General features: G+C 36.7%; 1 protein-coding gene and 1 pseudogene across 2 annotated transcripts in view; both read left to right on the top strand.

Moving 5' to 3' along the window:
• Positions 1-16,241, top strand: part of LOC306637618 (large ribosomal subunit protein eL15-like) — a 51,902-nt pseudogene extending 35,661 nt beyond the window's left edge. The window contains exon 3 of the transcript in view: positions 16,038-16,241. The product of the transcript in view is annotated as a large ribosomal subunit protein eL15-like (transcript). The remainder of the gene's footprint in view (positions 1-16,037) is intronic.
• LOC306670384 (olfactory receptor 5K3-like) lies at positions 11,698-12,642 on the top strand (the record flags this gene model as incomplete). The annotated part of the gene is made up of 1 exon (XM_079155073.1): positions 11,698-12,642. The coding sequence occupies one exon, from the start codon at positions 11,698-11,700 to the stop codon at positions 12,640-12,642; it is 945 nt and encodes a 314-aa protein (XP_079011199.1).
• Positions 16,242-17,712: the final 1,471 nt, after the last annotated feature.

Below are 17,712 nucleotides of genomic sequence, written 5' to 3'. Positions count from 1 at the left end.
ACAAGAGGCTTACAGAACACTAAATGCACAGGATTACAACAGATCCACATCAAGCACATTATAACAAAAGTGCCTAACATTTAAAATAAAGATAGGATTTTAAAGGCTGTGAGAGAAAGGCACCAGATTACATATAAGAGGAAACCAATACAGATATCAGCAGATTTCTCAGACAAAACACTAAAAGCTAGAATGGCCTGGAAAAATATATTTCAAGCTTTGAAAGAACATGGATGCCAACCAAGAATCTTATACCCAGGAAAACTAACCTTCATTTTTGATGATGATATAAAATCTTTCCATGATAAACAAAACTTAAAAGAATTTACAAATAGAAAGTCTGCACTGTAGAACATTCTCAGGAAAATATTTCATGAGGACAAAGTGAAAAATAACAATACAAGTCAGCAAAGGGAGGAACTTCCCTGAAGGAAAAGCCAATCAAAGGAGAAACCAAGTTAATTTAAAAACCAAAAATAAGCCAAAATGACCAGGAATACAAATCATATCTCTATAATAACCCTGAATGTTAATGGCCCAAACTCATTAATCAAAAGACGTAGACTAGCAGATTGGATTGAAAAGAAAGACCCAACAATATGCTGCCTTCAAGAGATCCATCTCATAGTTAAAGACATCTGTAGACTAAAGGTAAAAGGATGGGAAAAATCATATCCTGCACACAAATTCAGTAAAAAAGTGGGAGTTTCCATCCTTATATTAGATAAAGTGGACTTTGAGTCAAAGTTAGCCAGAAGGACATTTCATACTACTTAAGGGAATCATAGATCAGAAAGACGTAATGATCATAAATATTTATGCCCCAAACAATGGCAAACCCATGCACATAAAACGAATCCTTCTTAATTCCAGGAACCAAATAGATCACAACACAATAATTCTGTGTAACCTTAACACACCACTCTTACCACTGGATAGATCTTTCAAATAAAAACTGAACAAAGAAACTATAGAGCTCAATATAACAATTAACAACTTAGACTTTAACAGACATATATAGAATATTCCATTCATCAATGAGTGAATACACTTTCTTCTTAGCTGCACATGGATTGCTCTCTAAATAACTTCAGGTTCTTGAGGAAAGTCTCAGCATATTGAAGAGTGCCCTTAATTATAAAGGTGATCACACCCGGGCAACCTGTGCACTGACGCTTTGCCACCTCATGCTGTGGATGGGAGGGCAAACCAGGATAAATAACTTTTTCTACCTGGGGATTAGATTCTAGGAATTGGGCAACTGCCATTCCACTTTTAAAATGCTTCTCCATTCGGATTTGCAGAGTTTTCAGGCCTCGATTGCAGAGATAACAGTCCATAGGAGACGGAACTGCTCCAAGAGCGTTTGGTAGAAGTCTATTATGGAGGTCTTCAGAATTAATAGACGCTAAGCCCATTACAACATCACTGTGGCCATTCATATATTTTGTTGCAGAAGACATACAAATATCAGCTCCCAGAGCCAAAGGTCCCTAGAAATATACTGACATAAAAGTGTTATCCACGACCAGAATAATGTCTCCATGCTGTGAGAGACACATTACATATTCTGTATAGTCATATGAGTAAGTAGTTCTAAGACGGCGGCTGGCAGAGAGCCAAGAGGTGGTGCATGTGTGGCCTTAGTAGGGCTTGCTTATATGTAATCTCTACTTTGATTGGTCAGGTTTCCTTCCATACTCGTGGACAACTCTTGCTCCCTATTCTTTCTTATATAGTGCCTGTGCTTGTGCACTGATCATGCGCAGGCTATTCTAAGAAGATTGACTGTGATTGTATATTAGACGCACCTTCCCTGGTGCAAGGGAAGGAAGTAACTTCGGGCTAAATAAATATACTGCTCATTCCCAGTCTGCCTCCGATTTTCAGTCTCGAGGGGTTGTTGCTGCGGGCAGGGACACCGTGCTTATGGACAGTATGTGCACAGGCTTCAATGTCAATCAGCTTCAAGTTAGGGTTTGTGAGGGTTTCAATCCAAACCAGCTTGGTTTCTGGTGTGATTGCTGCCTCCAGCAGTTTGGTTTTGGTACAATCAACAAAAGAAATCTTTAATCCAAATTCAGCAGTCACCTTCCTAAAAGACCTGTTTGTACCTCCATACACATCATCCATGCAAATAATTTGTTCTCCCGCTTTTAAAAGATGAGTAATAATCAAGGTGACTGATAAACCCAAAGCAAAGGCCAAACTGCACTTGGCCCGATCCAGTGCTGCACTGCTTTTTCCAAGCACTTCCTGGTGGGATTTCCAGCGTGGCTGTATTCAAAACGCAAGTGCTGGCCAGGTGTGTTTTTATTTTTTAAGATGGTGATGGCTTACTTCTTTCCTTAGTTCCTTTCTTCCCAGTTGTTTTATCTTTTCATTTTATTTTGCCTTCATTGTCTTCCTTCAACTTTTCTTCCTTTTATTTCTTTCTTTTTGGTCTCCCTTCTTCCTTCCTTAATTCCATGCTTTATCCTTCCTTTTTCTTTATTTTTTCCTTTTTTCTTTACTTTCTCTCTTCCCCTAATTCCTACTTCTTGTTTATTTTTTCTTTATTTTCTACATTCCTTTCATTTCCCTTTTTCTTTATTATTCTCCTAATCTTCCTTTTTTCCTTTCTCTCTCTAAATATTTAAAACTTTACTTCCTTAGTGAGAAAAATTCTAACAGTACAAAACAAATATGTTTTTACATAGAAAAAGTAGAATATATAAATCCATTTATCAGTTTTCAGAGTAAGTGTATAACTTACTATCCCATGAAAATCTTTAATATTTTAAAATTATCATGAATTTGGTTTTCAGCATATTTCCTTAAGTGACTTATAATTATTACTCTTTTACCAGTGGGAACTCCTCTCAAAATGTTCATGTTTGTTCCAGAATCTTTCTGATATCATTCCAGTAGTCTCTAAAAGGTTTCCCACTCCATGACATCAGAAATATAGTCCAAGGCAGTGTAATTTCTGTCCAGAATGAGAATCATACATTTCTAAAGAGAACTTATACAAAATAATTTTCACTATTTTCTGGTCTATATTTTGTTTATTTTAAAAATATGTAAACAAACAAATCATGCACAAAAGTATGCATATCCTTATTTAACTTTTTTACTCAAAAGGTCATGTGCGGGGTGCTTAGACATCCTGGCATTGCTCTTAATAACTTTGCAACATAACCATAAATCACTCCATACCAGTAGCTAAATCTGGTAAAATGTCATTGATCCCTTCTTTGTAAAAATATATAATATTTTGTTATCTGCTTATTTAGCTATTTTTATGCATAAATATTGAAATTCTTACCAATATTTTTCCCGAAATATCCCTGCTGATCCCTTTATTTTAGACCATTTAAATTTATACATGCACACACACATATTTTATTTTCATATATACACATATATACATATTCGTGTGAGTGAAACCTAAATAGAAAACCAGTATCTATTGTCTTTATGATCTATAATATATATCATAATATAAGATGGAGGTTTTCATTTAATAGAAAAAATAAATAAGAAAATTGCCTTGAAGGCATCTCAAGAATCAGCAGGAACCCAGCCATGCGCAGAATAAAGGATTCAAATGCAAAAATTCATTTAAGAGACAATGGGGACACACTGTTCACACAAGAGTGCCCAGGAAGTAGATTTCCCAAGACTCCATTTACCATGCTCAGTCACACAGTTACTCAGTGGCTACTGCAAAAACATGCTCTTAGAGGTTTGGTCTGCTGTTTGAACTGGAAGCAGTCCTTGACTCTTTCCATGTGGTGGTGTTCTGCAGGACTGTAGGATGCTGGAGTTAGGGGTCACATAGTCTTTCACTGATATTTCAAAGGTTGGGCTGGGAAGTTGGGCAGTGTGATTCCTGGTCAGAATTCATGGAAGTATTCCCTGACAAGGGGTTGCATACAACTGTGAGAATGAAGCTGAAGATACAATGGAGATCCCTTGACTTATGAGATGCCATGGAATATCTTTTGAGGAAAGTTAGCAAACTATGGACAGATTCAGCCTAAGTAAGAGGGCATGTGGGCTGCAACTAGCAAAGACATGGGGATGGGGCTGCCCAAGCCCTTTGAAGATCACATCTTGCTACCATGTGCCCCATATGCTGGAGGTGAGGCTACAGGACTTATTTGCCTATATGGATTTATTTGATTGCATCATACATTATTCCTTCTTTTGGAATAGCAATGTTTACTCTGTGCCATTGCATATTGAATGTGTACAGCTCCTTATGATTTTTTTCAGTGTCTCACAGTCAACAATTTGCCTTTATTCTCAGAATAAACTTTCAAACTGCACTTTTGGGTGGTATTGGAATTCTTAAGATTATGAGGACTCTTGGAGATGGACTAAATGTGTTTGCAGTGTGAGCTGGACACAAGCTTTGGGGGCCAGTGCCAAAGTGTCATGGTTTAGTTGAGGTATCTCCCTAAAAACTCATGTGGCAATACAGGATTGTTTAGTTGAAATGATTAGATAAATAGAACTGAAACCTAATCAGTGGGTTCATCCACTTAATGGATTAATTATTTGACTTACTAAGTGGTAAAAGTAGACAAACGGGGCATTTCTGGAAGAAACTGGTCACTGGGGAACTCAGCTTCTCATATTCATTCATTCTCTCTCTCTCTCTCTTTCTCTCGCTTTCTCCTTCACTCCCTCCCTTCCTCTCCCTGATTTCCAGCTTCCATAAACTGAGCAGCTTTCATCTGTATGCACTTATGTTCTGCTTCATCTCAAGGCCAGAGTGATAGAATCTTCTGACCATGGATGAAATCTCTGTGTTATGGTTTGAATATGAAGTATCCCCAGAAGCTAATGTTTGCAACAACACTGGAATGTTCCAAGATGAAATGATTGGATTATGAGAGTTGGAATTTAATCAGATTAGTCCTCATAGATTAATGATTTAAATGGATCTTGGCTGCTGGAATTTACTCAATGGGTGCATGCCTTTAGGGTTTATATTTTGTTCTTGATGAGCAGAGTTCTTTCTCTCTGCTCCCTGTCTGCCACAAACTGAACAGTTTTCTTGCACCATGCCATTCTTCCATGTTGTTCTGCCTCATTCTGGGCTGAGAGGTATAGAATTAGCTGACCATGGACTGAATGAGAGGCACTGTGAGCCAAAATAAACTTTTTCTCATCTACATTGCTCCTGTTAGGAATTTTGATCACAGAGACAAAAAACTAAAATATGATTATTTACTTAAAATTTTGGATTGTTACATAAAAAAATTTTTTTAGTTCTTCTTTTTTACAGATATCTGATTTCTCTCTGTGTTGTACCACTCCAGTTAATTTTTTATACCCATCTTGTTCTCTGTACTCTTTTTGACGCTTTTTTTCTTATCATTTTTATTATCTTACTCATTTTATTTCTTCTGTTTAATGAGTTTTATTCAGCTTAGGCTATTTCCTGGACAGGGGCTCTTTGCGTACCTGTCAGTTGACAGTTTACTCACACCTAGGAAAATAAGGTGATTTCTAGGTTGTGAATGACAGATCCATTGCAGGACACCTCTTTAACTGTTCAGAATTACATAATACTCATAAATTCTAGGAACAGACCCTCCCCCCATGATTTGGATATCTCTTCTTAGGACTTTTATGAGATGAAGTCTAATAGAATAATGTGCAATCCTCACTTTTGATCTAGTAGCAAAGCTATACTAGAAGTAATCTACTAGTCTCTTTTGATTCCCTTCATATTTGCCTAAATCCTCTCCTAGTCATGTGTTAGATGTCTACCATGGTGGCTTTCTGCAGACCAGTTCCTAAGGGATTTCAGCATCATACCAACATGACTTTTATAATTAGTGTTTTGACATTCATCAATTTATTGTTAAATTTAAGAACCATGTGATGCCTTTGGATCATATGGTGCTAAAAATAATATTGTAAGTGCAGCTCTACTTCTTCCTGATTATCAGTCAGTAATTTCAGCAAATCTGTGACTCCTTTTCTTAATTGATAGTCTTGTAGAAATATGAACCCAAAGTACAGGCACAGATTTATATTTAATGGGACCCTAGCAGAATTTCCTGGTGAGAGTATATCTTTCTGAGAATCAGGACTTCTAGTCCCTTACAGCTCAGAGATGGACACAGAGTACAAATACTTCAGGAGAGGTGCTCAACACAAGTACTAAACCTGCTGAAGACATATCACCCTATAATGACCATTGACCGTTGGTGTATATTGCCTTGGTTGGACCCATTTTAAACTAGCATTTTCTCTGATTTGGACAAATACATCTATATATAATATATTTTTAACTGTGTCAGATATTAAGAAACATTTGAATATAGGACAGCAAAAAAATTAATGGCCAGTGGTACTTGGTATATTTCCCAAAACAAAAAGGAGCAAAAACTATGAAAACTTAACTGCTATTTCACTGGATTGTTTGAGTGCCAGAGTCCACAGGGGATGTGGCTAAGACAATATGGAACATGGAGCTTATGATGGTATTATAACAAAGGTGTGAAAAAATGTTTAACATCCCATCTCTCTAATTGAGATCAAGCTTAACTAAGAGGGACTTCACAAGATATGTAATCAAGAGGTTCCCAGTAGCCCCTAGTCAGGCATGGAGACCTGAAATATTTATTGCTGGAAAAGACTGCAACCCTCTCAGACTCTGGACCCACATTCAGGAGCTAGTGGTAAATGACACTACTACATTGCCATGAAAAATCTGAGCCTACACCTTACCTCACTATAGGCTCCTACCACAAACTGTTATCTTGGTTCCTCACCCCCCTCAGATACTAAAACAGCCACATTGGCATTCAAAATGGTTCAACCTTCCTATCCACCCCAATACTAAGAGGAGACTGGTAGCTCTATTTCTCTCATTACCTTAAGGAGAAAGTCGGCAGCCTGCCTTGAGAAAAGTGGCCTCTGAAAGCCTGACAAAGCTACCTGCACAACTATTAGAAATAGGCACCACTCTCTATTCAACTATTGAAAGCCTCCCTCCATGCAGTCCTCAGACCCTTCAGGTGCTCACCCCTTGTTACTGGGCACACTGCAACATTCCTGCCTTGATCTTCCAAAGCAACCCTAGCAACTGACAGATACCCCAACTCTGTCATCATGCCAGTTATCCCTCGCCTGTTTGGACAGTACTCACTTTGACAAAGGCACCAAAAATAAACACAGGACAAAAGATTACCTCTTCAATAAAGGTGAAAATTGGATATCCACATGCAGAAAAATCTAGACCTTTATTTTCTCACCATATCCTAAACTAACCTCAAAATAGATCAAAGAACTAAATGAGAGGCTTGAGTGTATGAAACTACTAGACAATAATGAAAGGGGGAAACAACTCAAGCCAACAGTATAGGCAATTGTATTTTATAACACCCCAAAATCACAACAGCAAAAATAAAAATAGACAAATGAAATAATGTCGAGCTAAGAAGTTTCTGCATGTGAAAGGGAACAAGAAATTGTGAAGAAATAAGTTTAAGGGTTGGATAAAATATTTGCAAGTTAGCCATATGAAAAAGAAAGGATAAACACAATATAGGAGGAAATCATATAATTCAAAGCAAAAATATGAATGTTATACAACATTCTGTGTCACTCACAGAAAAAATTTCATGTTATTTATTCACCCAATCTTATTTCTTTTTCATTTTTACTTTTATGTTTTATAATGTACATAGCATTGTATATATCAAATATGTAGGAGAATAGTCAATATTTAAATAATTTTCAAGTGATTTTACTGATATGAATGTACAAAGAATTCGTGGCAATCTGCCTTCTGCTGAAGTCCCTAGCAGATACAGGACAGTTGAATCTCTAGATGAGCTAGATAATGGAACAGGTCAATTGGTGGAGAAGTGTCTTAGTTGTTCTTTCAAATGACATTTAGAGTTGGATGTCAACTACCAGAGAAAAGTTTCAGTGAAATGGCAGAGGCACAAAGAATAAACAGGAAGGAACCTACCAGAAAATTTTCCAATTAAACTCTCATTTCCTTTATGTCATTTGTAAGTTTTCCCTTATATCATACTGTAAGTTTCGGCCAAACTACTTTTCTATACAATATCTGATTATTTCTTACACTTTCTGATATCTATACATTGGTCCTGAGTTTTCCTTCCTTACTTTATATTCTCATGCTCTATGCTGTTTATAGCATTCTTACCCTCAGAAGTTTACCTGAAATCACAAATCCATTGGGAAAATATATTTAAAATATGAATATTGAAATAATATGTGTTAGGAATTTAGCCCAGCTGGCTGTAAAGAGCCAAGAACTATGAAATGATACCTATCTTAAGGCTGTTTAGAACATAGGTACAGAACAATCCAGGGACATATAAGTGACACCTGATAAATTAAATACTGAGATATAGAAAGAACAATTTAGGAAATGAAGAGGAAGTTCTCACATAAAAGGTGACCATATCTGACCTTAAATATGAGCAGGATTGAAATGGAAAAAGAGGGAGAAGTTATTTTGGGTGTGGGAAACAGCTTAAAGCAGGTGCACAAGAAACGGAAGTGAGGCACATGGTCATCTTCCCTCTGGTGCACTGGAGAGAGCAAAGTGACAAGATGCAGTCTTGGGAATATCTAGAATTCCAAATTAGGTACATGGATCTGGTTGAGAAATAATGAGGTTCTATTAAGAACTCTTGAGCAGGGAAGTATTGCTTTTTAAATTCATTCAACAAACAATGAGTACTACAAAATGACAAACAATTCAGAGCATTGGAAATACAGGATTAGACATATCGAAGAAATCCTTCTCCCTAAACCAGGGCACCAGTTGTGGGGTGGGGAAGGAACGACCAATTACTGATGTACTCACAAATGAAAGCATAATATTACAGAGGGTTTAGTGGATGAAGAAGAGGACACAGCAGGGTAAGAAAGGTAAGAGACATGTGATATGAAGAGAAAAACAGGAGGACAATCACAGAAATCGTTATACAGGACAAATAAAAAAATCAAATTTCCATTGAGTGTGTTGTAGGACATAGGCACTCAAGGCACAGAGTGAAAAGTTGATTTCCCTAACTCAACTATCAGGCCTTCCAGGTTCCTCTCAAAAGTTAATTATCTTTCATACACCATATTAAATTCTACTTCCTCCAGAAAGGGGTTCGAAGAACCCAAGACTATTTTTCTGCCTGTTCTACCTTGTATGGACAGTATGGTGAAGAGAATTGTAAAAACTGAGTCAGTTACATACAAATTGGCAGGATCAAACAGACTTTAGTAAATGTCATTTGCTTTAATCTCACTATCTCATGAGACATCTTTAATGAATGACAAGTGGTTCATATGCTTTTAGGATTTAATATCACACAGAAATACAATGATGTAAGTGCAAGGAAATCCCTTCAGGGTTTGATGGAAAACTTTAACTTGGCAGTGAAAGGACACATTATTAACGCTGACCTATAGTCTCTGAGATTTGTGTTCTCTTAATCCCAAATGTTTTTGCAAGAATGTACACTTATATATTCTTAAATTCTGAGACCTTCAACATAAACATCATAAAGCAAAAATTGCACTTGCCAAAAGTTCTTATAAAAATCTATCTAGAAGTGTTTGAATTTTTTTAAATTTAAATTTTGACATATTTGAAAATTTACTTCCTAGAATTATTTATCATGTTTGGTTATTTCTATATTTTAATTGTTTATTAGTGCTGTAGCTCTACTCAATATTTAATAGCATTGTGAAATCGGGAAAGGTACAAAGCTGTGATTCATGTGAATCTCTGATTATAACATAGAACTTCAAAATATATAGGTAAGATGCAAAATTTTGTTAATTTATCTAGGAATATACATTGAAAGTTATTTGTAGTTTAACTGAATTGCTACACTGGTATTTACCTTATTTTAATATTTTAGGAAAAAAATAAGTTTCTACTGTTTTCCTTTTAGTATCTTATTTATGGGAAATAAAAACACAGTTTGGTCACAGAATTTATATGATCAGCTTTATCAGTGAATCACTGCTCAGTGATCAACTTTATCACTAAGTAATGGAAAAAATAGCCCTTTAAAGTAAACTGAAATTTGTAATAAAATTTTCTATCAGAATTTAAAGGTTTTCCTCTTTTCCAAGTGGTGAAATTGAAGTATGAGATGAATCTGCTTTTATCCAACTGGATATCTACTACTGTAAATTTGGAAAGCCTTATGAAATCTTATAGTAAAAATATATAGTTTTGACAAAGGAAATATACCTTGGTTTCTTAAGAAGATGATTTTTAAAATTTTCCTTGTGGACCTTTCTTCAAAGCTAAGAGTCTGAGTTTGTAGAGGCAAAGAGGTCAGTTGGGATCATGAGTAGGAAACAGAAAAGAAGTCATAGCATGGAGCCAGGATTGGACTTCATTTGGCCTTTTTCTTAGAGCTCCAAACAGAAGTATTTAAAATGTATCCTCACAATGATTATAAGTAACACTCATGTACATGTGAAAGAATAATGCAATGTAGATGACACACATAAAACTGTAGATTGTGTTGAACGTCTAACATATGCACCATAAGTCAAGTGTGGTCAATGTGGTCTGGGATCCTCAGTTAAAGTTTATTGAGTGATGCTTTATGCAAACTATGCTTTAGCAAAAGAGGAAGAGCTTAGAATTAGGAGAAAATCAATGTGAATAATTTAATGGACAGAATCATTGTTCATGAAAAGGGTGTAACAGTAGGTTATGCAAAGGTTATGATCTGTGGACATTTATACCTTTAGCTTTTTCTGTTAATTTTCCTTTTAGATAAAATATACTCCATATTCCTTACTGATCTTTGTGCCATCTTGAACATGTGATTTAACATATGTATAAAATATTGTAAACCATTCATTCCCCTAGAAGAATAGATGAAGATCATTATCACAGTAGAAAAACATGACTTTATAGGAAAATTGATTTAAATTTTAGTTTAGGATTTTTTTTGTGTTTTGTACTGAGGATTAAACACACATTACCACTGAGCTGCATACCCAGGTTTTCATTATTTATTTTGTTAACACTGGCCTCCAAATTGTGGGTCCTTCATCTCACCCTCCCCAGTTACTGGGGTTGCAGGTATATGCCACTACAAACATCATATTTAAGGTACATTTTTAAAAAAACTGACACAAATTATTTGGGAAAATGAATCAAATATGGGTAGCTTAAATGTTTATATGAATATGATTAAAAATTTAAAGATGTCATTTCTGTGTTTTTCTTTTGTACCAGAGATTGAATCCAGGGGTGTTTAACCCCTGAGCAACATTTTCAGCCCTTCTTTTTTTTTTTTTTTAAACAGGGTCTTGCTAAGCTGCCTAGGGCCTTCCTGAGTTGCTGAGACTGGCTTTGAACTTGCAATCCTCCTGCCTCAGTGTCCAAAGCCACTCGGATTATGGGCATGCACCACTGTGCCCAGCAACTTTCTGTTCTTTAACCATCCTCCCTGGAATTATAATATCCTTGTTAATTTTGAGAGTCTCAGCTTGAGGCCATAGTTGCTGACTCTTCAAAAGACAAATGATCCCTGGAAGTATGTGGCATTTTGGACTGGGCATAACAGGGTTTGGTAAAGAAAAAAATTCTCTACCCACATAAAAAGAAAAAAATTAATGGAAAATTATATGGTGTTAATGAGAATTTAAGTCTCATTGATATTTATCTCAATAGGCAAGACAGAGATGACTAAAGCCAATCATTCTTTGACAAATGAATTCATCCTCATGGGACTTACAGATAACCCAGACCTGAAGATCCTTCTGTTTGTGGTGTTCTCTGCCATCTATCTGGTTACCATGGTGGGGAATCTAGGGTTGGTGGCCTTGATTTACATGGAGCGCCGTCTTCATACACCAATGTACATCTTCCTTGGCAACCTGGCTCTCATGGACTCCTTCTGTTCCTGTGCTGTCACTCCCAAGATGTTAGAGAACTTCTTTTCCGAGGACAGAAGGATTTCCCTGTATGAATGTATGGTGCAGTTTTATTTTCTCTGTGTTGCTGAATCAACAGACTCCTTTCTTCTGGCAGCAATGGCCTATGACCGTTATGTGGCCATTTGCAGACCACTGCAGTACCACACCCTGATGTCAAAGAAACTCTGCATTCACATGACCACAGGAGCCTACATAGGTGGAGTCCTGCATCCCATGGTAGAAGTGGGGCTTTTGTTAAGGTTGGTTTTCTGTGGATCTCATCAAATCAATCACTTTTTTTGTGATATCCTTCCATTATACAGACTCTCCTGTGTTGATCCCTATATCAATGAATTGGTGGTACATATTTTGGCAGGGTCAATTCTAACATTTACTATCACTGTAGTGGTAATCTCCTATCTCTATATTCTTTTCACTATATTCACAATGAAATCCAAAGAGGGAAGGGGCAAAGCCATCTCTACCTGTGTATCCCACTTTCTCTCTGTATCAATATTCTATGGTTCTCTGCTCTTCCTGTATGCTCGACCAAGTTCAGTTAATGAAGGGGATACAGATGTACCTGCTGCTGTATTTTATGCTCTAATAGTTCCCTTATTGAATCCTTTTATTTATACTTTAAGAAACAAGGAAGTAATAAATGTTATAAAAATAATTTTGAAGAAGGGTTCACATTGTAACTTTCTATGACAAGTATCATCTCCCTTGAAAGATTGATTTCAACTTTATAGTACTTTTTAGAAACCTACAAATACTGAGAAATTAGATAATTATCCCTTCAAAATCAAAATATTAGATTGTTAAAACCTTGATGGTATTTGAGTAAAATTAACTCCAAAGGGAAAGAGTATGCAAAAATATACTTCAAAATCAAACATGGTGAAATCTATTAGGAGTGGATCAGATAATTATTCACAAATTTTATAGTGCAATTAGACATAATTTTCAACAAAACAAACAAATGCTAGAAGTAAAAGTTAGTATACAAAGACGTAGCTTCCCTTTAACAGTATTAGCAAATTTCTTGTATCCCAAAGAGTAATTTTTACTATCCCAGGCATACTCTAGGTTCTCAAATCCTAAGTTTTTCTTAGCAATTCCATCTGTCTAAGTAAACGATGTATTTGAATTTGATTTTGAACTAGACTTTAGTTATCTCAAGAGATTATATTTCAGTATGTATGTATAAAATATTAATTCTCTAAATAATATTTTCATATTTAGTTTTATTCAATTTTACTTTCAATTCTCTAGAGTATCTTCATATTGTGATTTAACAACATGTAGTTTAAAATGATGCTTTTGAGAAAGGAAGATGATAGAAGGAGAAGGAAGGGAGGGGCATGTGGAAGGATGGGGGATTGCAATCTACAAAATTATGCTCTGTCCATGCACCAATATACCATAATGAATCCCACTTATGTATATGTAATTATAATGCACAAATTAAAATAAAAACAATTGTAATAGAAAGGAGAGCAGTAGAGTAGAGCAACAGATTATTTGTGGGGAAGAGGGGAGATAGGGAATGCACTAGTGAATGAGATTGATCAAATCATGTATGTGCATGTAACAGGCATAATGAACCTAATTTTATATATGGTTATAAAGCACCATGAGAAATGCTATTCATTATAAATCCTGGTCAATTTTAATTTTTCATGTAGTTTATTTCTCCATCACATAACAATGTAATTAATGAAAATATCGACGAAATGAAGTGTGGCAGGCGACGCCTGGAGTCTCGCCACAAAGACCATGCTAAGACCAAGCTAAGATGGTGGCTGGTACAGCGCCAGTGGGCATGTAGTTTGTCTCTCGCCTTAAACAGGAAGATGAGCACACTGGCTATCCCTGTCAGACCATGCCTAAGCTATCAGATAGTAAATTCCAAGACTTACTTCCCCTTGGCAACAAGTTTCTGATTGGTTTGTTAACTGTATATAAGTCGGTGTTCTTCCTAATAAAGCCCCCCTTTTTTCCCCCCCGCTCAAGAAAAAGCACGTGCTCCTTATGTCCCAGCTGGATGGCGACAATGAAGATTTTTTCTCCCTGACATCATTCTTTGTCTTTTATTCAATAGGAGTATGAGAACCCTTTCCTGCTTCCTATGAAATGTATTAATATATTCACAGAATTAACTAAAAGTTGGAAATATTGTTCAAAAATAAATAAGAGGGAACAAAGGAATGAACATCCTAGGTACATGACAAAATATTTATATACTAAATAAATTAATAAACACAAAAGAAAAAATAATTTCCTGAAATATACTACCTGCTAAACACAGACTTGACTTTTCATGTGCACTTAAATAACTAACTAAAGAGATATTCTTTTTGTTGTTTTCTTGAATGAAAACCTCATATATTGATATGTTGAGTAGCTTGCCTGAGTTCAACTGAGTAAGCCAGAAGAAACCAGAGTGTAAATCAATAATATTTTTCCACATGCTTGGGGGTTCAGGAAATGGAGATAATATTATTTGATATATTTAGTTATTAAGTGAAGTGAGACATAAACTGTACATTTAAAGATTTGTAAATCTTTGTTAAATTTGTTTAAAAATTTCGTTATCATTGAAGTAAAACAGAAATTATCATGACCAGAATTAATGTTTGTGAAAATGAGTGTGTTCTCTGCATATGAGAAGAAGAGTGAACAGTGGAACAGAACAATCATAGTGGCTGACTGTTGGACAGATTCTTGGTGAGTTTGGGAAGGAAGTGGGAAAGTGTGCAAGATCACTGAAAATCTTACATGCCATTCTAAGAATCTGAATTTACTTAGAGGCAACAGACATTGGTGTCCTCCTGGCAGCAGAGTAATATGCTTGACTCAGCAAACCAATTTGGTGATTGATTAAAAAGAGACTAACTTCAATAATTCACATATTAGGCAAAGAGTTTAGAAAACAAGCATAGTTTAAGAAAAAAAATGGAGTACACATATTTAAACTTTTTTTAAATATTAATTTTAAGTGTAGAAAATAAAATGAAGTCCTACTTCTTTCTGTGACTTCATCACGTCATATCTGATTTTGTATTATCAATACTCAAACAGTGCCTGACATGCATACAGCACATATTTCCTTCAAATGTTTTAATGGATTATGTCAGTTAATGTATAATGGGTTTATTATTTTTAATTTTAATGACTAGAACATTTAAAAATTTTTTTCAGTATTAATATCTATATGTTAAATACTGATCAATACAACCTTTGGAGATAATAGCTCTTTAGGGCAATAATTACATTTTAAGAGTGTGAACAAAATGAACTGATCACAAAATTGAGAAACTAAATTGAATAGAGAGTGCACACACTATTTTTATGGACATTTTTCAGTTATCAAAATTATATTCCTTGATTCCTTTTCCTTTTTCCTAATGATACTATGATTTATGTCATCCATTTTCAAATAACTCACACCTTGTCCTTATGAACGCTGTTCCACACAAATTTAATGGAAGAGTATGTGATTTATTTGGGACCAGTGAGATAAAAGAGGTGATGTTTATGGAAGTTTCTGGGAAATGAGCTACCTTTGTATTTAAGGAGCTCCACAAAAAAATATATCTGGACAGGAGAGAGAGGCTCCTTTCTTTTCACCAGGTAGCAGCCATCAGGTAAATTATGATGGTTTCATACAAGTACGTCCTGGAGCTGGGCAGGAAGAAGCAATCTGATGTGACGTGCTCTTCTTGTGGGTCCCTGCTGGCAATACCACCTGCTCTCTGTGCGTTGTGGGGCTCTCTACCCAACTCATCCAGGTAAAGTGTGCAGACTGGGGTACAAGTCAAGCAGAGTCATGTCATATGGAGGATTCATGTGTGCCTTAGTGGCTGCAAATGCCCCGTTTTGAAAAGTGCAATGTATGGCAAGCCTGTCCATCATGCTGTTAACCAGGTAAAATTCACGGAAACCTTCAGAAACCTGTTGTTAGGATCAGCTACAAGCAAACTGTGGGCTCTGAGAGTCTGACTTCTAACCGGGTTGGTAAAGAATCCACATAAAAATTCTTTCATTTATTTCTTTAATTGCGTATAAATTCTTTCACATTGTTCATGGATCCATTCCAGAGAGTTATCATAAGAAATCCTGACACTCAGTGGATCACCAAACCAGTCCAAAAACACAGGGAGATGCTGGGGCTGATGTTTGCAAACCACAAGAGTGGTGGCCTTCAAAAGGACCACAAGTTCCACCACACTCTTGTTGGCTCCTTGAAATTTAGAGAAGACACAATATTCCTAGATTCTATTTTCTTTTTTCACCACTTAATGTAAGTATAATATTTGTTAATTTCATACCTAATAACGAATTTAGCACAGTCCATGTCTGCCTAAAGGTATTTCTGTAGAAAGTAGTTTGCCAGAATATTCCATAAATATTTAGTTAAATGATAGAAGTTAAAGTGCAATGATTTTTGAAGTTAATAAGGAAGTGTGTACCTTTCTTTCTAAAAAAAATAAACTTTTCTTGTCTTTGCATTATTATTTTAGATAGTTACGTCAGTGGTTAATACATTCTGTGTGGTATAAGAGGTGTAAATAAATTTCTAACAAAGGAAAATACTTCCCTAAATTTCATAAGACTAAACCTGTGGCAAAGTGTTTCTCACAAATCTAGTTTACACTAAACACAATTGTCCTGTCTCTATAGAACAGTGTAAATTCACCTAAAGGATGAAAGCTGATTCAATCCTATATCTCTGTGGAATCTAGAATCCTGAATTGTTGCACAGTAGTCATTCCATGATATTCATACCAGTATCCTTAAATTGAGGGGAATTTACCATTAGTTATTTTTTTCCCTTAAGATTTTTAAGGTAGGGTGTGGATCCAATGATGGCGGACTAGAGGGAGGCTGCGTTCCTTGTTGCTTCCGTAATGCTGGTTTCAAGCAGAGGATATCTGTTTCTTGGTGAGGCAGTTTTTGCTACTTATCGATCCCCTGGTGTTTACCCATTTGTCTGCTGTGATGACCTGCAATCTGCCAGCATATTGACGCATTTTTGAGAGCAGATGGCTCACTGTCAGGTGTCTATCATCCGCCACTTGCCTGCCTCTCAGTGTGTCCATCGCCTGCCTTACCCCTATCCATTACCCAACGCTCGAGGTTCACCTCCCGATCGTCTGACAACTGCCAGCAGATTGACCGCAGACCGCCAGTGGAGAACCAGCTGCCTGCTGTCCGCCTGGAAGTTCACTGTTACAATACCTGCAGGTTTGATTACACGTGGCTGCTGCCATTTTGAGACAACAGCCAGGCCCCTTAGAACCCCTGGCTGGACTGACTGAGCCCTGTCTCCAGGATCCATCAGCCCAACCGATCACTCCATGCCTCTGGGCCCTCACATCGACTGACTGCTCCCTGCCGCCAGGACACCCAGACCAACTGACTGTGCCCTATCACCGGGAACCCAGACTGACTGCACCTGGCCTCCAGGATCCCACAACCACACCAAACACACCGACCTCCAGGACCCCTGCCGGACCAACTGCATTCTGTCTCCAGGACCCTCCAGCTGACCACATCCACCCCTGAGCTGCAACTCCCCATTTGCCAACACATTTCAAACCAGAGCAGCCATCTTGGATAATCCTGGAAGCTGTAGCTCTTGATCTTTGGGTGGGGCAAATCCCATCCTGAGACTTGCTGCTGGGGCTTGAAGCTCATTGTCAGGTACCTCTCATGCATAGGCTACTGAACTCTGGGGAGGTTCATTACTATATGACTGTTATACTGTAGATTTTC

Source organism: Sciurus vulgaris (assembly GCF_902686455.1).
Source record: "Sciurus vulgaris genome assembly, chromosome: 10".
In the NCBI taxonomy this organism is placed as follows: Eukaryota; Metazoa; Chordata; class Mammalia; order Rodentia; family Sciuridae; genus Sciurus; species Sciurus vulgaris.
Note: the sequence above shows the minus strand (reverse complement) of the source record. Positions and strands in the feature narration are given on the sequence as shown.